Source organism: Chenopodium quinoa, unplaced genomic scaffold (genome assembly GCF_001683475.1).
Source record: "Chenopodium quinoa cultivar QQ74 unplaced genomic scaffold, ASM168347v1, whole genome shotgun sequence".
NCBI classification, from domain to species: Eukaryota; Viridiplantae; Streptophyta; class Magnoliopsida; order Caryophyllales; family Amaranthaceae; genus Chenopodium; species Chenopodium quinoa.
The window spans coordinates 952,601-975,417 of NW_018745291.1; the positions used below are offsets into that span (position 1 = coordinate 952,601).

General features: G+C 38.2%; 1 protein-coding gene and 1 pseudogene across 1 annotated transcript; both read left to right on the forward strand.

Annotated features, from left to right (window-relative positions):
* The first annotated feature begins 220 nt into the window (after positions 1-220).
* LOC110712218 (protein SIEVE ELEMENT OCCLUSION B-like) lies at positions 221-19,604 on the forward strand. The gene is made up of 6 exons (XM_021890678.1): positions 221-436; positions 1,255-1,353; positions 15,913-16,364; positions 17,477-17,654; positions 17,800-18,291; positions 18,831-19,604. The coding sequence occupies exons 1-6, from the start codon at positions 254-256 to the stop codon at positions 19,311-19,313; spliced, it is 1,887 nt and encodes a 628-aa protein (XP_021746370.1). The 5' UTR covers positions 221-253; the 3' UTR covers positions 19,314-19,604.
* Positions 19,605-19,855: 251 nt separating this feature from the next.
* LOC110712219 lies at positions 19,856-22,596 on the forward strand (annotated as a pseudogene).
* The last annotated feature ends 221 nt before the right edge of the window (positions 22,597-22,817 follow it).

Below are 22,817 nucleotides of genomic sequence, written 5' to 3' on the forward strand. Positions count from 1 at the left end.
CATAAAATCAAAATCTTAAGACTATCTTTATTCAAAGTAGTAACAACTTACAAAGGAAGTCAAGTTCCTTCTCTTAAACTTCTTAACCCTGTAAGTTGATCAAAAGTTTTGACCCTAATACAAGTAAGGTAGTAGATTCATTTGACCTTTATTCCAATATCTAACCATCGGATGAAACTATATAAGCTATAGAACGAAGGAGATCCATAAATTCAGCAGCTTATATACTAAATTATACATTTAAACAAATGCAATGGCAAGTTCTAATAGGGGTATTCAACATTTGTTATCGGCTTCTAAAGACATGACATTATTGTTGAACCGACTTCGAGCCATACATGCCCCTGATGAGCGTGACATCGATTTGAAGCCTCTACTTCATATCTTTGAGGTCATTTTTCAACGCGCTGCACCCACCGTCCCTGGCTCTACTAAGGTATATACAGAATTCCCTATTAAGCAACCCATAAGTTATTGTATTAATGATTAATCAAATAATTATTGATTATCTAATAGGAAATTTTGTAAGAAACTACCTAATAAAACCTAGATGTTGTGAGAAACTATCAAATAGAAAAAATATTTTACGAAACTACCTACTAAAAGGTAAAATGTTGTAAAAAACTACCTCTACCGGATTTCCATCGTTTACCCACCTCAAAGCACCCTCGAAACCATCACTTTCATTCGCAAAACCAACACAATTCAAACTGCTTGAAATTGCCTCTATCACGCTGAAACCACCCTCCAACCCCAAAAACAACACCTCTAAACCCCAAAAGCCATGAGTATATACATCCGGGTGCACTGTACACCCATTATTATTTTGTTCTCATTTTGGTGCTTGTTTTTCATTTAATCATCAAATGTAGAGCAAAACTAACCTTGAGTGAGTTAGGTGTACGGTACACCCGGGTGCGTGTAACAAATTTCAAAAAGCCACCATCCCGAAACACAAAACTACCCTCACCAACTTAGAATATCATCTAACCACCTCGAAAATAACCTTACCACTTAGAAAACTAACCCCCGCGGTGGTTTTGGGGGTGTATTGAGCAGGTAAACGTCATAAATTTAGATCAACGGTGGAAATTTAGCCATAGGTAATGCAATATCTTACAACTTTTTACCTTTTATTAAGTACTTTTTTACAATTGTTTTTTTTTTTGTATTAGGTAATTTCTTATAAATGAGGTTTTATTAAGTAATTTTTCACAAAAAGTCTAATCTAATATTACTATTGAATTGTAACAGAAAGCTCACATGGATGCTCAAAATGATAAGGCATTTCAAGCCGAACATGGAGAACTAATAGAACAGCATGCGTTCACCATAAGAAAAATCTCAAACGAGGTAATTAAAATCCCAAAAGTTTGAAGCTAGAAACAAGAACATCTCATAAACTACCTACTATCTCCAATTTTTAAGTTGCTACACTTTATGATATAATCAGCATTTTTTAATTGCAACATTACTCTAACAAAATTACTCCACATTGGTTTATTACATCTCTGACCTCATATAGTCCCACGCTTATCACACTCACACTGAAGGAAATAATTGATAAATTGGAATAACGTATCTCGTTGTCGGATCGATTGAAGTGCCGTGACGAGTCATTGCGCTAAGTCAGATAAACCCCTACGATGCGGCTGGACTACGGGTTCTGACCGAGGGTTAACACCTCCTCCGTCGGCAAAGACACACTCCAATGGACGGAGTGAGAACCGTCTTTGTTGGTTGTGATCTTGGAACAATTTTAGACAAGATACAATAAAGAGGGAAAAAGTACACTGTACTATGGTATTTTAGAAACTAGATTAGTGTCCGTGCAATGCACGATAAAAAAAATCTTTTTTTCTTATAATTAATTTGTGTTATAATATAAAAATGAGGCAATTCATGTGGAATAAAAATTGCAACACATATAAGAAAGATGAAATAATAAGGTAAAAATTATTAAAACTACAATAAATTGAGAAAAAAAGATAATTTTTTTTATTAGTTGTATTGAAAATATTTAAAAATAGCATACATTATATTACATTAATTATGCATGTTATTCACAATAAAACTATACAATGTAATGTCGTATGACTTTTTATTAATGAAATAATTTAGTTCAAAAAAAAAAAAATATATATATATACAATGTACTTCTAAAAAATAAGCTAAGTAGATTATTTTTTTAAGAAAAAAAAAATATTGAGCTAACATCATATATTGTATTGGCGGGAATTTTTCTTAATGATAGCTTGACATATGTAAAAAATGATCGATGTAAACATGACCTTTTTTAGTAATAGTTAATAGATTTTTTGAAGGTCAAAAAAATTATAAGTTAGTAAACCTCTTACAATAACTCAAATATTATTATTTCATAAGATTTCAAATCAACACCATACAATTGTTGTTTTTTTCCACTATTGTACAACTATATAATGGTAATTTATTAAAGGTTAACATTGTATTTTTTGGCTCCGTTAATTAATACTCTCTACCATATTTTAACCAAATTATAGCTTATTCACCCTTAAATTAAAAGGACTCAAAATCTTGTGTACCTATTTTAACTCAATATAACAAGAATAAAAAGTAATACAATAATTATAAAGATAATATATAAAATTAGAAATGATCATAGTTGTATTATACAAATATTCCAAAAATAAAAGATTTTTGCTAAAAATAGAGGGAAAATTTTAGAGGGAAAAAACAGCACCGTCAGGAAGTAACACACTAACACTTGTCATTCTTGGTATCTGTTTTAGTGTTATGTTATGATAGTAGAAGACCCTTTTCTCACTTTCTTGAAAGGAAGAACTTGATTTTTGTTTAAAATTAATAAGAAATCAAGTGTTTTTTAACTGAAAAATTATTTGGCGATAAACTCTTAATTTTAACGGCTCGCATATTATTAATGAGCTTAAAACTGATAAAATCTTACTATTAAATGTGGTAACTAATTAGGGTAAAAATACCCTAGCCTCGTGGTCCAATCAAATAGTGACACGTGTCACCATAGGAGACGCCCAAAATGGGCCAACCAGTATAAGACACGGGCACGCCCATCATAAGGGGAAATGGCGGCCTTCAAGGGCCCTATTCCCAAGGCGCCGAAAAACGGCGCAGTCTAGTTACCAAGGCTTAATGACCCAAGGAAAGGCATATTTCCCAATGCCCTATAAATAGGGACATTTACCCCATTTTGGGGACATGTGCAATTATTACATCTTACCTAATTATTACATCAATTACTATTCTCTTACATCATATAAATCACCTGATCTCGGGATTCAAGAAGACTCACTTTACTTTCCGCATTTCACTCAACTTCGACACGTACTAACTTGATCATCGGAGGCGAAACTCCGAACAACCAGAGCTTCAGTTTGTTGTAGGTACAAGCGAACGAGGATCTAGTCTTGGTGACGTAACTCTCCCGTAGGCCATGGACACATCAGAAGACTCCAAAGAAACATTTAGTGTCGTCCGTTGGGAGAGTACCTCTAAGATGGCTTCTCAAGAACCTGTACTGTCTCCTAAGGACAAGCGTCCAAAAGCAGAGGTCCATTCGGACCATGATATTGAGTCTGAGGATTAATTAGAGGTCGAAGTACATACGGCCGAAAATAGTTCCCTCATCACGAAACGCATCCGTCAAAAGGAAAGAAAAGAATGGAATGTTAACCAAGCTGGTGTGAGTAAGTCAAACGGCATGCCTCAGGCTGAAGAGCCGACTGCTTACATCACCTGTTTCGAATTCTTGAAGTCCATGAACGGCTTTAAGGGAGAGATGAAAACTTTCATCAAAAGTCAGACGAATGGTCCTAGCAAGGGTCAGTCAGCCAAGAAGCCTTCTTACTTTGAAAAGGCCACAACAGTCAAATATAGGCAGCTCACTCCGCATCCTAAGTAGAAAGGGAGGGCCTGACCTTTAATTAACTAGACCAAATTTTTTCTCCAAGAGATGACGATGAGAAAGCCCATCCGGCTCTACTGGCAGCAATAAGACTTACACTGATGCTCGGCAGATCATCGAGCACAAGAGGAATAGCCAACTATCTGACACGGCATCAACGCCAACAATTCCAGACATCTTTAGGGATACCTCACTAAGGAATTCCTAATCGGCTCAGGAGCACCTGTCGGGCGGCCAGTCCGTCCACACAGGTCTCAATGTGATAGGCTCAGCGTCGTATGTGCCTCACCAAACATACGGGCCGTTTGCCCAACCTTATCAGCAACCTGCCCTATTCGGGGGTCGGCGGCATATCAAGTCCAACCCTTGGACTGGCAGCTCCGTCTGCTTAAACTTGGAGAACAACCCTCGACTTTCTCTAGGGACATTACCGAGGCGGCACAACCGGCCAAGGTTAAGAATGTTCTGGTTGGTGCCTATGATGGCACCACCAACCCAGAATACTACCTAATGGCATATACCAACCTGATATACTTATAGAGGTTAGATGATGCTGGATGGCGCAGATGCTTCCCAGCCACACTAAAAGGCATTGCACAATAGTGGTTCGCCAACCTACCGTCTGGGTGCATCAACAATTTCAAAACGTTTGCGTTCTTGTCACTACAAGAATCAGGTCAATTTTCGACGAATAGGTCCAACGGACACATTATTCCATCGGAAAAATCAGAAATTCCAACGAATTTTGTTTCCGTCGAAAATTTCCAACAGAAAATAATGAATTTATGTACCTTCCAAGTACCTTTTCCGACGAATTTTTATTCCGTCAGAAATTTCCGACAGAATTTCTGTTGGAATATAATTTAAAAAAAAAAAAAAAAGCTTTTTATAGAAAACCCTAACAATACCCCCTTGCTTTCCACCTCTTTTCTTTCCTTTCCCCCTTTTCTTTCTCTATCCCTTTCCCCTTCTCCTTCTCTGTCTTTCTCCTTCTCTCTCCGCTCCTTGTTCTCTTTCTCGCCTATTTCTTCTCTCCATTTCCTTCTCTAATCTTCTTTACCCCATCTTTCAAACTACCACCGCCAGCCACTAACCACCACAACAACAACACCAATACCGATATGAACAACGAACACCACCAACACAGACATCAACGGTGAAAAACGAAGTTTTTAGGACAAATTCCACCATGAATACTCTAGATCTAGAGTTTTCATGGTCGAAATTGGCCTCATAAACCCAATTTCAGGATTTTGGAGGTGGAATAAGGTATGTATCTCCCTTTTTTTTAAAATTTTGGTAGTTGTTTTTTTCGATTTTTTTTAAATATTTACGGTGGTTGAGGTGTTTTGGCGCCATGGTGGGTGGTTCACTTAGGATAGGTGATTTTAGATCAGGGTTTAGGTGGGCCGTGGTGGGTGGTTTTAGATCTAGGTTTAGTTTGGAGTAGGTCAGGGTTAAGGTTAGGTGGGGTGGGTTAAGGTGGTGGGGTCTTCGAATAGGGTTAAGAGGTAGGTCTGGATCGGTTAGGGTAAGTGGTTGGGTGGTTCAGATAAGGTGGGTGGAGGGGTGGTTCGATTAGAGTAGTGGTGGTGTTTCGGGCAGTTAGGTGGGGTGGGGTAGACAATGGGTTTTCGTGTGGTTAGAGGTGGTGAATGGTGATATGCCGTGACGGTGGTGGGGCGGCGTATTTTTTTTTTAATTTGATTATAGCCTTTTTGACGGAGTTTTTGTCTAAAATTTCCGGCAGAATTGTATCCGTCGGAAATTTCCGGCAGAATTGTGTCCGTCGGAAGTTTTCGACGGACTTTTCTCGGGCTGGCAAATCTCTTCCGACAACTTAATTCCGTTGAAAATTCCGCCTGAAAAGTGTTTCCGTCTAAAAAGGTCGTTTTATATTACCATAAAAAACCTATTCCGACAACCGGTTTCGACGGAAAACAGGGTGTTTTCTGACGGATTTTTTCTGTTGGAAATGGCCTATTTTCTATTAGTGTGTTTGCCTCAAACTTCTCAATGAACATACTGGCCAAAAAGACAAGTATTGACTTGGGGGCGATTGTTCAAGGAGATCGTGAACGGTTCCGTTTGGATTCAAGGGCTGCCTGACAAAGTTGTTTTCACACACTTCTTCAAGGGTTTGAAGGACAGGTCGGCCTTTAAGTTCGACCTCGTTCGGAAGAGAATCTTCACTCTTACAGACGCATTGAGGGAGGCTATAGCCTATATACAGGCAAATGAACTCTGCTCTTCCAGCAAGCAGTCGGACTCAAAGAGGTCTGACATAAGGGAGTCGGCAAGATCAACCGGCTTAGAAAAATGAGAAACTAAGAAGAGAAAAGAAGTATGGGCAGTTGGCAATTCTAGTCAGTCGTTCAATAAGAAGAAAACATAGGTTAAATCGTACGTCCTAAAGTACAAGTTAACAAAGACTGTTACTTCATCCTCATGGATATTAAAGATCGAGTGAGCTATGAAAATCCCTTGGCAATGAAAGGTCCGGGCCAAGTATCGTGACAAGAGCAAGTATTGTCATTTCCATGAGGATTAGGCCATGATACCAATAACTACTACAGTCTTAAACGGCTATTAGACAAATTAGCTGAGAAAGGATTAGAGAAGTCCTGTATTCTTAAGTCTAAGGTGACTCTGAAGACGGACCCCAAACAACCGTCCAAAAAAGGCAGCCAAAGCGGACAGCGGTTCGGACACAGATCCGGACATGATATGTACAATAGCTGGCGGCTTCGCTTCAGGCTGCCAAACAATCAAAGGCACTAATTAAGGATCAAGTTCGAAAAAAGGTCAACTCAGTTGACGAAGGCCAGACGTCTGCCGGCACATTTCCTGAGGTCGTCATCTCTGAAAAGGACCGGGGCAAGGTCCGTCGACCGTATGACGACCCCATTGTTACTAAATGCAAGGTAACCAACAAAAGATAGGTCGGATCCTTATTGACACTAGTAGTTTGTCTGATATAATCATTGGGCAATGTCTGTTAAATCTGAAGTTCAACCCAAGCAGCATGCATCAGGTCCCTCACCCCTTAGTTGGTTTTGAGGGTGGAGTCGTACACCTAGTCGACCGAATTGATCTACCCATTCGGATGGGAGAAAAGGGAAAGGGGCGGAATATGGTTGTTCGGTTCTTGGTGGTAGAATAGCAGACCGTCTATAATCTCATTTTAGGATGTCCGACTCTAAATGAATCTAAGGCCGTTATAATCCCCTCCCTCATGCTGTTGAGACTTGAAAAGATGATGGCAGCAGCGGCTTCTTAAATGGAGATCAGAAGGTGGCACGAGAGTGTTACCTCTCAGATGTCAAGCCTACAACAGTCGCCCAGGATATGGAGTCGATAGATCTTGACGACGTCAAGGAACAGAGTTTGTCCCACCAAAAGGCGACAAGAAGAGAAAGGCTAACCAGGTGGTAACTGTCAAGAAAGAAAAGCAATAGCAATCACTGACCTGGGAACGCTCAGATGACCTCCGTCCCCAGCCGGCTGGAGAGCACATTGACATCATTTTGGACGACACACGTCCAGAAAGAACTGTTAAGGTTGACGGTTGCTTTTGCCAAATTGGGAGCAGAGTTACATAATTTATTGAAGGAATTCAACGATGTTTTTGCTTTTGATGTGGAAGAGATGTCCGACATTAGTCTAGATCTAGTTGTCCACAAACTCGTCGTTGACCCAAAGAAAAAGCCTATCAGGCAAAAGAGGAGGACTCATGGCGAGGAAAGATGGCAGGCGGCATCCGCCGAGGTCAAGAAGTTATTAAATGTCGGGTTGATTCGATAATGTCACTACCCAGATTGGGTGGCTAATGTTGTCCTTGTCAAAAAGCCGAATGGGACCTGGCGTATGTGTGTTGACTATACAGATCTGAACAAGGCATGTCCGAAGGACAGTTACCCGCTTCTAAAGATGGACAGCCTGGTCGATTCTATAACCGGGTATGCCATGATGAGTTTTATGGATGTCTATTTAAGCTTTCACCAGATACCCTTATGGAAAAAAAAATCAAGAAAAGACGTCTTTCGTCAATGATCAGGGGTTATTCTGCTATATGGTAATGCCGTTTGCTTGACAAATGGGCTTGTTACATTCCAACGTATAATTAATACAATCATCATCAACCAAATTGGTAGGAATGTAGAGGCGTACACTGATAACATGATAGTCAAATCCAAGCTATAGCCGGATCACCTTGCTGACCTCCGAGAAACCTTCACCACACTCAGGCGGCACAAGGTCATGCCCTATCCCAAGAATTATGTCTTTGGTGTTGAGTCTGGGAAGTTTCTCAGATTTTTAATTGATCAAAGGAGGATAGAGGCGAACCTACAAAAGGTTAAGGCGGTCATTGATATGAAGTCATCTCGCCAGTTAGAGAAGTACAGAAGTTAACTGGTTGTCTGGCAGCATTGGGGAGATTTCTCATCCGGTCAGGTGACAAATGCCTCTATTTTTTCCAAGCAATCAGAAAGAAAACTATGTTCGAATGGGGAGATGATGCTGAGGCAGCTTTTCATAAATTGAAAGAGCATTTGCACTCCTTGCCAAGGCTTATTAGCCCTTTGCCTAAGGAGGCACTTTATATGTATTTGGTCGTCTCAGATCATGCTCTTAGTGTTGTTCCCTTGCTAAAAGAGACGGCAATCAGCTCCCAGTCTATTTCGTTAGTGTAGGCGTCATTCGAAGCGCGCCTAGTTAAGCATATGTTAATATGCTTAGCAATCATAGGAAATAGGAATTGACAATGTACAATTAGGGACAAGAAAAGTAGGGGAGCCGCCAACAAGTTCCTAAGAAACTTGTAAACAATTCACGGATCATTAAAAGGCAACCACGAATAAGGGACAACGATAGGCAACAACGATTAACCCGTGAAGGTTACACCCCATTCATAATCCATGAGATTACTAACTCCATATGGTTAGGAACCACGAAAGGAAGATCAGGGATGATGGACGAAGTGAATCATGGAGTCACATTCACTCGTTTTGGCCTCTACTCGGTTCTTATAGCGAAAAGTATTCCTACGATCTCAAATGCATACAAATAAAGATTCAATTTGCTCCAAACTAGATTAGGCTAAATTGGTTTAATATTAATGGACACATAATTCTAAAATATTGGTGATCACTTGATTAAACAACAAGATTAAAAAGGAACCTAAACCGATTGTCCAAATTATCTTATTAGGCGTTATATTCAATTACATATTCCCTTTAATTTAAACATGCAATATGGTGATCAACAATAACAATAAAATAAACAATAATATTGGAAGCAATTTTATCATAACATCGCTAGTCAAATAATCAAGCATATAATAATAAACCTAAACATGATACTAGCAATACTAAAATAAGAGTAAGTAATTAAATTAATTAATTACTCACGTTACGCGCGCTCTTTTAAACTGCTACATCATGAATAAAACGTTAGTAACTTCAATAAAAATAAAAATTTAATTGAAATTAAATTAAGTAAAAGTAGAGTTGATTTGGTCCAAACCCTCAATCGGTTCTACCTTTCACTCCTTGTTTTAAGTATGGAACTTCGGGTGTTGTATGGACACCTTTGAGTGCGTAGGGAAGGAATGTTGTAGTTAAGAGAATAGGGAAGGAAAGTATCTAGGCTAGAGCATAAGAGAGAAAGATAGAATTATTTAATTTGGCACCTGAAAATATGAAATCAGTTTCGTATTTATTGAGAAAATGCGAAGAGTGAGGTACGGAACCCTAAGAACAAGGCACCATAATTTAAAGGATTAAATTGTTGTGATATGGTAAATATCTGCCGTGGCACGCCAGATAATTCTATCATTTTTGAAGGTCAAAACGCGTGGAAAGATAAAATAAGGTCAAAAAAATTGTCGTTGTACAGCATTGTTAGCCATCTAACGGCAATGGCTACCGTGTCACGGTAGTTTTACCGTGGCACGGTACTTTCTATTTTTTTGCGTTTTTAAAACTTCGATAAATTTTTATCCGCAACTCGGAATAAGGCATATAATATATCGTTGAAAAGATATTCAATTCTACTTTCCAACCCAATTAGAATCAACTCAAAATATAATGCAGATTTTAATATTTGGCCATTTCAGTGCAAGGGTGTCGGTTTTGGGCCAAGTTTTAGCATTTTGCTCATATCTTCTTCGTTTTAAATCGAAATTGGGCTTATGATAATATGTTGAAAAGCTTATTTCAAGGCCTATCCAGCCAAATAATATTTGGATCAAAATTTTAGGACCAAGACTGTTTAGCTCAGTTTTTTTATGTGGACAAGAAAAAAGGAAAATAAGTTATGGTTTGGGAAAATGGGCTAAGAATTGGGTTGGTTCGTTTATGAAATGTATTGGATTCATATGGATTTAAGCACTCCAAAGATTAAATACTCAACCCGACCAAAAATGGCGGTGAAAGGTTGTTCATCATCGGGTTTGGTTTTGGGGAGACATTTTTAGATGTCTACAGTTAGCCACACCCTATGAAATGCAGAGCTCCGGTACTCGACGGTTGAAAATTGTGGCCTAGATCTATTCATAGCCGCTAAGAAGCTGAGACCCTACTTTTTGGAACATCCGGTGGTAGTCTACACAAACCAACCGCTTAAGCGGCTAATGACAACCTTAGAGTCATCCGGCTGAATGATCAAATGGGCTATCAAAATCCAAAGTTATGAAATCACCTTCGAACCAAGGAAGGCGGTGAAAGGTCAGACGTTGGCTAACTTCATCGTTGAGATGACACGTCAGGTAGAGCCAAAAAACATGGATCAGGTTTGGAACGTGTATGTAGACGAAATCTCAACTATGAACGTTTGTGGTGCAAGGATTATGTGTCTGTCTACTGAAGGGGATAAGTATGCATATGTACTACGGCTCAAGTTTCAAGCTTCAAATTATGAAGCTGAGTATGAGGCCCTATTAGCCGACATTCGCATGTGTAAGGCACCATGGGCAAGGAAAATTGACAACTACTCTAATTCGCAATTGGTTGTTAGCCAATACCATGGTGACGACTATGAAGCCACCCATATATCCGGTTATGATCAAATATTTTCAGGCGGTCAAAGATAAGGCTGGGACACTTGATGAGTTTCATCTAAGTCAAGTGCCCTAGTCAGGCGGATGCCTTTTCATAATTGGCATCATCCGCCTCCTGTGATACACCCTAGTCAGTCTTTTGGGAAGTGATGGAAAAACGAAGTATTTAAGAGGATCCCATTAATGTTCTAGATCGGAGCTCAACTTGGATGGATGGCATCCGAGCTTACCTGCTAGACCGAACTCTGCCGGATACATATCCAGGGATGGTCTCCATGAAAAATCATGCGGCCAAATTTGAAATCCACACAGGAGAGATAATCAAGAAGGGTTTCTTAAAGACGCTTTTGAAATGCATCACCCTAGAATGAGGGCATGAAATTCTGGAGGACTTACGTTCAGGTAACTGTGCCTCACATATAGGCGGCAAAACCCTAGAAGGTCCGGCCACCCGGCAAGGCTACTTTTGGCCTACCATGGAAGAAGATGCCATGGAAATGATGAAGAAGTCTGACTAGTGTCAAAGGTTTGGCAAGCTCATACACCGTCCGGCAACTGATCTAACGACAATTCATAGCCCAGTGCCATTCGCCAAACGGAGCATGCACATCTTGTGTTCGTATACGCCTGCGTTAGGCAAAAGGCGGTACATTCTAGTAGCTGTCAACTACTTCACCAAATGGGTTGAGGCAGAGGCGGTCATTTCTATGTCATTTCTTTCATTTGGAAGAACATCATAACCCAGTATGGGGTTCCTATGTCTATGGTATTTGACAATGGCCCTCAATTTGAGACGCCCACTCTCAAGAACTGGCTGGGGGAGCAAGGAATTTCCCACTGCTTTGCATCCGTCAGCTGGCCTCAAGCAAATGGTCAGGTTGAAGTTTTCAACAAAGTCATCTCAGACGGCATTAAAAAGAAAATTGAGAGAGTCGGCGGTCTGTGCGCTGAGGAATTGATTCATGTACTTTGGTCCATCAGAACAACGATAAAAGGAGCAACCGGTGAAACCCCATTCTTCATGGTATACGGCGCGGAGGTCGTCTTACCCATTGAGCTTTATGAGCCGACTCTTCGAGTCATATTGTATGATGAAGATGCCAATTGGGAAGCCATGAGGCTAGCATTGGACTTCCTACCAAAACGCCGGGCAAATGCCACCTTACGCCATGTAATCTTTCTTCTGATAATGACAAGAGCCTACAACAAACGAGTACACAAACAGCCCTTGAAAGTGGCGGACTTTGTGCTACGCAACATGGAGGCAACCAGTAGGGCCAATGAGCAAGGCAAGTTAACACCCAATTGGGAAGGTCCTTACCGAATTTATGAAGAAGTAAGAGGCGACACCTACCACCTGGAAACACCAGATGGCAGGTAGCTAGCCAAAACTTGGAATGTAGATAACTTGAAAAAGTATTATTTCTGAGCTATGTAAATATTGTAAATGAAAGGCTTAAGTAAAATAATGAAAATAGCTTTGTTGTTTCAATTTTGTACTTACCTTATTTGTATTACTATTAGATACGTCTCCTGATGGGAGAAGTACCATCTGTGATATGTACGTACAAATGGAAAATCTAATCCAACTGTCTACTTTGATAAAGTAAACCACATTTGATGACATCTATTCGGGTGACTTCGCTTATAGAGAGCATCTCCCATTCGGGTGGCACATTGCTTTATATTATAAACACGCTCCTCAAGGGACCTATCCAATTTTCCTATATAGAATAGTCGACGGACGTTTGTAATTGTCAAAACTACCCAACTGGTAAAAGGAGTCGTTTGTCCTATGGGATATCAGACGGCCTTCTACTGTTGGTATACTTAGCTTACGTAAATTAACTTGGTTTGATTTCATAATAATTGAACTAAGTCAAGTGGCACTCAAGTGAGCCAATTAGTATAGACAACGGGACCATACAACCTGCCCTAAGTGGCAGAGGCGGCCCAAAGTCGCCTGCACTTATTTTTTCTTTGACCAATTGGTCTTGCAAAAGCACTTTCAAAAGGCTAAGTCTAAAGACTTAGCAATCACAAGCAATCTTACAACCCTTAGTGGTTGTTTGTTTTATTAAATACGAGTCCGTCCTATGGATTGGATGCGGCAGATGGCCGTCTAATAACTAAAACATTTACCCTCTGCTTGATGGACGATTGTCCACTGGGTTTGGGGCAATCACCATAGCGATTGATTAACTTTGAAATTAGTCATACTCTTCAAGTATCAAAAATTTTGAAGTCAATCAACCCACTTTTCAAACCAATTGTACAGCCGTCCACGGGCAAGAACATCCCGGTATACAAGGACCGCATGTATGGATTGTGACAAAGATAGTTAAATTCATGCATAGCGAAAATTCCAAAAACTTGAATAAATACAAAACAGTGAAACAAAATCGACCACAGTCGGCGGATTCATAGATATTAACACCGATACTACGGTCGGCAAAAGTTGAAATTGTTAACCGGTATACCAACTGGCAGAAAGAAACTGTTAAACCCGACTCAGTGAAGTTACATAAATACACAACACGCAGGCCGGAGAAGTTAAATTTTAAGCCATCCCTTCAATGAAAGATAAAAAGCTTAATTTGTTGGAGGGGGGAGCTGCTCTTCATTGCCATCCGGCTTCTCACCTTCAATAGTCGAATGCTCTTCATCATGCTCAAGCTATTCATCCTTGGTCGAGTCTACATCCTCGGCCGCCTCCTCCATCCCTTGCGGCTGCTGCTGGGCGTCAAGCTCGTCTATGGCCACTACATACTGATATGACCGGGAGTAGTCGCCCTCCGAAAAAAGAGACTTGAAGGTCATGTTCATGCGTGTTTCCCAGTCCGCCTTCACTTGCTGATTTGGCGGTGGGTGGCAGGTAGGCTTTTTGCTGGAAAAGACGTGTTCTATAGGTTGTCTCAAAGAATAAGCCAAACTGTTAGTAAAAAAAAAAAAAAAACACAACAACAAAACATCAAGACTTGGGAAAATTGCTAAGTGTAGTTGCACATTTGGCCGTCTACCTCTAGGCTTCTAGGTATTAAGGCCACAAGCGGTCAAATAGGTGTCGTCTGCCAACCACTCAAACTTGGGAATGTAGCTATGGGGAATTATCTCCTTTTCTTTCTTCCCCTTTATAGTTCTTGTGGTGACTTTGAAGAAGCCAAGCGTAAGGATCTAGTCCCAGCCTTTGCCAGGGACAAGCGATAAAGTTGTCTTCTGCCATAGGAGATAGGGCTTCTAGTTCCAGGAGTTAAACTTTCGGTTCATCCAGGTGTCTAATATAGAAATAATAAAAAATACTTGTTCCGCCAGTCCTTCCACTTAGACTCCTTGCCAACGGACGCCATATACCCCTTGTGGGGGGTCAGGATATACCAACTGCCTGCCTTAGGCACTTTTCTGAGATAGTGCATGTGGGCGAATGCCTCGAAGCCTGGCTCCACGCTGAGCATTTCAAAGGTAGGAATATACCCCAGTATGTTTTATCCAAGTGGGGTGAGTTGCCAGATACCCATGCGATATCCATCAAGGATCTTCTCCAAAGTCGGGTGGAGGAAAATCGGAGGCCAGCTTGAATGACCGCTTCATAACAACCGAAGCACATATCATTAATAATATATGCACAATCTTTACAAGAATAATGAACTTTTAGTGAAATAATTATTCATATGAGATAAGTTGGTTCATTGACAGGAACACACTAATTTGAGTTAGTTATTAATCAAATGCGTGTTCATAGATTCGACTTATTTCACCCTAGAAACTCCCATATCAATTTTGATCTAAAATTAAAATAAAAGTAAAGATTAATTTGATTTTGGAATTTGTGATTGAATTTACCAACTTGTAAAAATTTCCTTCAACAATACTTGAATTAATTAAAAAACAATTCACTCAAAAGTCCAAAGGTTTGAGGGAAGGGACGGGATTTTCGACGGGAGTAAGAAAGACTAGAGAGAGAGAGAAAAAAAAAGGTGGGAAAAAGATGACATGGGTTGGAGGAGATAGACGTTGGATCTGCATTTGATCTGAGAATAAGAAAATAGGGAAGTTTGATGAATATGGAGGAAAGAGAAGGGGAAATATATGGGAAAGAAAAAGGAATTCGGGAAAAGAATGAAGCTTTTCATATTATTTACACTTTTGCCATTAATGAAGCATGTAATTAGAGCCATTAGATCTTTTTATTTGAACATTTGAGATTCCTTCTCATTCTTCTCATTATAAAGTCCTTCTCGTTTAACCCTAAGAAATGAGAAAATCACTAATCCATTGACACATCATCTTGGTTTAAAATTCAAATTCCTTCCTCTTTTCATTCTTAAGTTTCTCAAATTTTTACAATGACCTGTGTTAGGATATTATTAGCTTTCTCATTTTCTTATTTCTCATTCTAGCAATTGGGGAATGATGTTAGAATAAGAAATGAGAAAATGAGAAAACCACTGATCCATTCACACATTAAACAAACATTTATTACACTGATTTACTCATGAATTGTCGATAAATTTTCAACTTAATATTAGAAAAAGAAGTATATTAACTGCTTATGTGCAACCCTAAAGCTTCTATGTATATGTATAGTGTTACACTTAAAAAAAACAAAATGGGTAAATAGATCTTTACTTTGACTAATTATTTTAATTCGGCTTCAAAGATGAAACTTGCAATGATATATCAATCAGTTTTGCTCACATCAACTAATAAGGATTAGTCTAATATATATGGAGTAAACACCTTATTGCTAGTGGTGTCAATTCGGATGATCGGATCTGGTCTGATGAGGTCGGGTCGGGTTGGGTCAATTTTTAAAGTTGAGTCATGCTAAAATATTATGTGCACGCAAGTCCAAAACTGAATCAGATATTTTTCAAGTCGATTTCGGATCGGGTCAGGTTGGGTGTGGTTTTGACACCTCTACTTATTACAGATAGTTTGTAGGTGTTCCAGAAGTGGAGATGCACATACAACAACTCTTTCTATATTAACCATGGTCTCAGAATACACTTGGGAAGCAAAAGTGGCCCTCACTCTTACAGCCTTCACTGCGTATTATGGTGATTTCTGGTTAATTGCCCAACTCTATGCAGCAGACCCATCGGCAAAGCCTGTTGCAATCCTTAACCAACTTCCCGAGTCAATGGAGCACCCATTTTCCTACAAACCTAAATTTGAAGCAATTGACAATCTACTCAGAGCCATAGTAAATGTTAGCAAATTGGTCGCGGAATTCAAGGAAACCCTACGCGGTTTGCACAGCACTAAAGATACACCGGCATATAAAAGTGCTAATGCTGTGATCCCGAGAGCTGCTTACTGGATCATCAGGAGTATGGTAGCTTGTGCATCACAATTTGCAGGTCTAATAAGCATAAGTAATGAGTAAGTTATCTAGTCTATATATATATAAACCTCATGATTTACATATTCTTTAATCATTTATTAGAATTAACATACATAAAGGACCAACTCAACTAAAAGTTTAATCTAATGGTTGTACTACAGGAATATGTTATACTATCTTTGTTTTTGTTTTTCTAGCTTTTTTCTGCATCACTTTCCTAAAATGGAACTTTTAAATTAGTTGCATTACTTTCTCTTTTAGTTAATAAACTCTATCTATACCTCTCCTCTTATATGGGCTAATTTTTTTTTATTTCTCTATCTCACGCCCCTAGCATTAGAGCTCGTTGGGCTTAAAACGAATGGTGGATGAGATTCAAATCTATGACTTATGTGTCACTTTGGCTCTAATACCATGTTGAAAAATCATCTCAACCAAAAGATTAAGCTAATGGTTGAAGCCTAGGATCGATTTATATATTTTATAATGGCCCCTCTTATGAGAAATCAAAAGCTTAATCTGATGGTTGATGCCTAGGAATTTGTTATTATATACTCTATCAATTTCTACCTATAGATTGAGTTTGAGGAAACCTAACTCATATTATTACCTCTAACACAAGACATCTGAGTTCATAACATTAGCCATGATGTTGATGAGTCATCAATGAGAAATCTATTAAGAGAACTACTCCCTCCGTTTTTAAATACTTGTTTTATTTCTCCATGCACGGAGTTTTAGGAGAAATTGGAGAAAGTAATAAAATATGAAAGTAGTGGGGTAGGTAAAAAAATAAAAAAAAATTGTAAAAAGCAAAAGTAGTTGAGAGTATTGAAAGAGAGATAATATGAAATTAAAATATGATTATTTTGGGTCTACTAGTTGAGAGCAATGAATTAAATATTGTAAAAACTTTCCAAAGAAGGAAATGGAGCAAGTATTTAAAAACGGCCAAAAATATAAAGTGAAACAAGTATTTAAAAACGGAGGGAGTACTATTAACTGGACAAGATATAAGAAGTAATAGCAACATTTTGTTGTTTGAAAGCATACTTTACTATTTATTTGTTTTTATTTATTATTGCTTCCCATCTTAGAATGAAATATCACTAGCTGTTAACAAGCAAAAGTGATGATTGTATACGATCAGGTATATACCGTCAACAACAGAGGCTTGGGAGCTAGATAACCTACAAATGGACCTATACAAGTTGCTGATTAATCATACATTTGATACTCCCCAAGTTGACAACATGAAAATCCTCCAGCTTCTGACTTATTCCAAGGAATATCAATTGCTCCTTTGGGATTGTTCTGCAAAACAAAGGGTCGGTTCGCATGCGTAGACTCTTTACTTGTCTCTTACGTCGTCGTTGCCCAAACTTAACTTCGTTTACTTTAAAGATTGAGCAGTTTATAGCTACAAAAGTACAAATAGATTAACTTAAAACTGACCTCAAACATTTCGTGCAGAAAAGCATAGATGTATTGAGGAGAAGATTAGTTCTACTACTCATTTCAGATCTCGACTTATCCCTAGAAGAACTTTCGATTCTTGAACAAATGTACCAAGAATCAAGGCAACACCCAGCAAGGATGGAAAGTCAATATGAAATATTGTGGCTCCCGGTGATCGATAGCTCTGCCCCTTGGAATGATGAAAAAAAAAGACAGTTTGAAGCTCTACAATCAATGATGCCTTGGTACACTGTTCATCACCTTTCACTAATTGACCCTGTAGTTCTTAACTACATAAAGGAGGTGTGGCACTTCGACAAGAAGCCTATGCTTGTTGTCTTGGATCCTCAAGGCCGAATCACAAACCCCAATGCTCTTCACATGATGTGGATTTGGGGGTCTATGGCATTTCCTTTCACTAGAGCAAGAGAAGAAGCTCTTTGGAGAGAAGAGTATTGGAGGCTCGATTTATTAGCAGATGCCATTGAACCAATGATGTTCCAATGGGTATGACAATCCGATCCGTCCTTTTCTTAGACCCTCACTTTGTCATTGTTCATATATGTGCACGTTTTATAGTTCTATAATGTGACGTGCCAAGAAAACATCAATTTACAAACGGGGATGTTCCGGTTTCTCGTAGTGAGAAACAAAATTTGTTTCTTATATGGCATTTTTGTAAATGAACCAATAACTTTATTAAACTTTATTCAATTGTGGATCCCACAATAATAATAAAGTTGTTGATTTATTCACGAGAATGCCCCATAAGAAACAAATTTCGTTTCTCACTATAAGTAACAGGAAATTTCCCTTTACAAATATATGACATGACTAACTAGCATCAATTTACAATTGCATCATATATCAAACAGATAGATAAGTTAAATAAAAGTGTAACATATGGTTAGTCATCATGCAACCAGAAAAGATAGTTTTTAGTTTAATGCGACGATACCAAAAGCAAAACAATTGCTGTAAGAGCATGAAGTCTTTTTATTCTTTATCTTTTTTAATATTCAGCTCATGATTCTACTTTGTAACAGATACAGGAGGAAAAATTTATTTGCTTGTATGGAGGAGAAGACTTGGACTGGATACAGAAATTTACCGCCAAATTACATGATACTGCCAGAGCTGCTCCAATCGAACTTGAGATGTTGTATGTTGGTAGAAGCAACCCTAAGGAAAAAATTCGTAAGAATAATGACGTGATTGCTACTCAGGGCTTGGGCCATGTACTTCCTGATCTAACTTTAGTTTGGTACTTCTGGGAACGGCTAAAGAGCATGAGGGACTCCAAGATACAACTAGGAAAGACTGTACAGGATGACCCCATATTGCGAGAGGTAGAAACAATGATGAGCTTCGATGGATGCAGTCCAGGGTGGGCTTTGATTAGTAAAGGGCCATCAGATATGGTCAAAGCCAATGGTGATACCTTCGTGATGTGTTTGGATAAGTTCGACCAATGGAAAGAAGATGTCCCGGTGAAAGGCTTTGTGCAAGCAATTATCGATCATCTATAATATTATCCCCTTCATTTACTCCTTGATTTACACAATTAGGTTGATTGTCAAAGATTTCCCTAACTATTGTCTTTTTTTTTTTTTTTTGAGGGAACCCTAACTATTGTCTAATGTACCTAGACATATACTCTAATGTATCTAGTCATAGTCCAATGCTTACTTATGTACTATAAATACTTTTGTATACCTCTTCAATAAAATTAAGGTTTCCAACATTTTCTTTCTCATACTCTATGAGCTTGAAATGTTATTCTTTTCTTTACTCAGTTTAACAATTTCTTTTAAGGCATTACTCACTTCAACATCAAATCAACTCAACTAACATTACATATTTTTCTACAAAAATTTCCCATTCTTATACATTAAGAGTACTGTATTAACACGTACAAGTTGTACTTTTTTTTAACAATGTGAAAAAAGGAGACTAGCTCACAACCATTTCATGTATGCATACTTACGAAAGAATACATGTAACTGTATACATACTTACAAAAGAATATATATTTTTCTTCATTAAAGACGAGCACGTAAAAAACATACAAGTTGCAACATCGTGCCGTGACAAATACAAGTTGCAACATCGTGCCGTGACAAATACAAGGACTTTAGTTAATTAGTTTAATACAAGGCTTATTAAAAATTCATTTACTTTTAATAAAATGACTTAAAACTCCATTAATCTAATTTTGTCAAGTATTACTCTCTTCTTGAACTCAACAAACAGCAGTACATATGGCTGATTCCTCTCCTCTTCATCAAAAACCAAAATCAATGAAGTCTTACTAGCTTCCGACAACGACGTTATGACTATTACTAATGATAATGATGACCAAGAAGCTGAAGACTTTGTGCAAGCCATACAACTTGTGCAATCAGGCGTATTGCCTTGGGTGTTGCACACGGCAATGGAGCTCGATCTCATTGGCATCATTGCAAGATCAGGTCACCGGCTATCTGCGACCGATATTTCAGCTCAACTCGCAACCACTACGAAGAACCATGATGCCCCGTTGATGTTGGATCGTATGCTTCGACTCCTTGCTACTTATTCTATCATCAGTTGCTCGGTTGTGCGCTCCACAGACGTCAATGGTGAGTCGTCCGAGAGGCGGTATGGACTAGGGCGGCTTTCTAAGTTCTTTCTTCCCGATCAAGGTGGGGCGAGCCTTGGCCCGCTTCTCGCCTTGTTTATGGACAAGGTCGTACAAGCCACATGATTCGTCTTTTTTACCCTTTTATATACGTAGTATTACTGCCTCCAATTCTTTAAGATCGTTCTATCATTGCCCTCTTTTGTAAATCTGCTTGCAACCCCACTTGCACTCTCCTTCTCTTTTCACGATTACATATCTAAGTATCAAACCCACTTATACTCTATCTCTTTTTAGTAGTCACGTTTTTTTAGTCACATTTGTCAATGCACAAATTCAATCATTAATATTTTTATTTACTAATAATTAAACAAAAATTATAAAACATTTATTATAATTTAAAAATATATATCGTGACAAATCTATAAGATCTCATATGACGATATTTTTTGTCACGTATAAGTCACAAAAGACGGTCAAAATAAAGTGTGTGAATAGTGCTAAAATCACAACGTATCAACTAAGAAAACGGAAAGTGTGTGAATAGTGCCAAAATCACAACGTATCAACTAAGAAAACGGAGGTAATACACTAAGTCACTAATACTATATACTCCATATTAGTTACCCGTGTATTTTATAACGAATTGTACCTAATATTTTACATCGACCCTTACAACATCATCTTGGTTAAAAAGGTATCATTATCTTAAAATTCACGGAATTTAATGGTACTATGGTAGTAGAGGGATTGTCAATTGTGTATGTTGACTTTTTCGAGATCACAATTAAGAGCTCTGCAAAGCCGCCAAGCACGTTATCTAGCAAAATGCACATTGTGTTTTCTTGAATGGATTACTATATCTCATGATTTACATCACCATGTATTTTCCTATATTTTAATGTCAACACAAAAGAAACAAAATGAAGGAAAGTAATCTCGAATCTAACATATCACCATACTTTTACAGGACTAAGTTGAAAGATGCAATTTTAGAAGGAGGAATCCCCTTTAATATGGTTCATGGAGTTCATGCATTTGAATACCAATGTTTAGACCCGAGGTTTAACGAAGTTTTCAACAAAGCATTGTCCAACTGTCCAAACATCATCATCAAGAACATCCTTCAAAAATATAATGGTTTTGAAGGTGTCAAACTACTTGTCGACACGTTGGTGGTGGCTTTGGACACACTCTTCATGCTATTATATCTAAACATCCCTCCATAAGAGGCATCAATTTTGATCTGCCACACGTCATACTTAATGCCCCTTCTTACCATGGTATATCTATTTACATTTTGGCGACCTTCACAGTCTCCAATGCACATATTAACGTATGCTAATAATTATTTTATTGAAGGTGTGGAGCATGTTAGTGGAGACATGTTTGAAAGTGTTCCTAAAGGAGATGCCATTCTTATAAAGGTAAATTACGCATTTAATTTTCTTATAGTTATTTTTTTTTTCTTTTTGTTAATGTGGTCTAATACTCTAATACATGCAATGTAAACTTCGTCCCAATTCGATCAACTCCCATAGTTAGTTAACATTATGAAAGAAACTCTACTAAAAATGCTACATCATTTCACGTACAATCAACTCATGTTATACGTACCATTACATATACGACAGTGGGTTCTTCAAGATTGGAGCGATGAACAATGCTTAAAACTGTTGAAGAATTGCTACAAAGCGATACCAGACACCGGGAAGCTGATAATCCTGGAATCAATTGTCGAAGAAGAGGCTGAAACTACAGTGGTAGCAAAGGCAATTAGCCAAATGGATGTCTACATGATGATCAAGAATCCAGGAGGTAGGGAAAAGACGCACAATGAGTTTTTGGCTTTGGCTAAAGCAGCTGGTTTTGCAGGCATTAGAATTGATTGCCAAGTTGGTCAAATTTGGGTCATGGAATTTTATAAATGATGACTCTTTTATAAATCAAATTACGTATGGGAATTATATGAATAATTTATGTACCGAGTGTTACAATATTTGCTTCAGATTGTTAGTCGTTAGGCCACTTAATAATGTATAGGACTATTTTACTAGTAAGTAAGAGTTTAATTTATGATTAATTTGTTTTAGTGGAGTCATAAGAGTAATGGGTCTAAGTTGTTGGTGGTATAGCGTATGATCATGGGATAATGTTCCTACCTTTTAGCTTTAATTAATTTGTTTTATCTTTCCCCAATATTATTTTGAAAAAAACACCATTGATTACTTTTTAGTACAAATCGTTGTATGTAGTAGAAAATGAAATTTGTATAGTACATGGTACACCCATGGTACACCCGAAAGAACATTACCCATAAATAAAAGAACATAACGTATAAATAAAAGAACATAACTTATAAATAAAAGAACATTACATATAAATATATTCTTTGAATTTATAAAATAATGGG

What these genes read in the sequence shown, in the direction of transcription:
- LOC110712218 (XM_021890678.1), top strand. Translation starts at nt 254, where the DNA reads ATGGCAAGTTCTAATAGGGGTATTCAACATTTGTTATCGGCTTCTAAA. An exon ending in CTAATAAGCATAAGTAATGA is followed by an intron (nt 16,365 to 17,476) that starts GTAAGTTATCTA and finishes GTATACGATCAG; the next exon opens with GTATATACCGTCAACAACAG. An exon ending in ATTGTTCTGCAAAACAAAGG is followed by an intron (nt 17,655 to 17,799) that starts GTCGGTTCGCAT and finishes CATTTCGTGCAG; the next exon opens with AAAAGCATAGATGTATTGAG.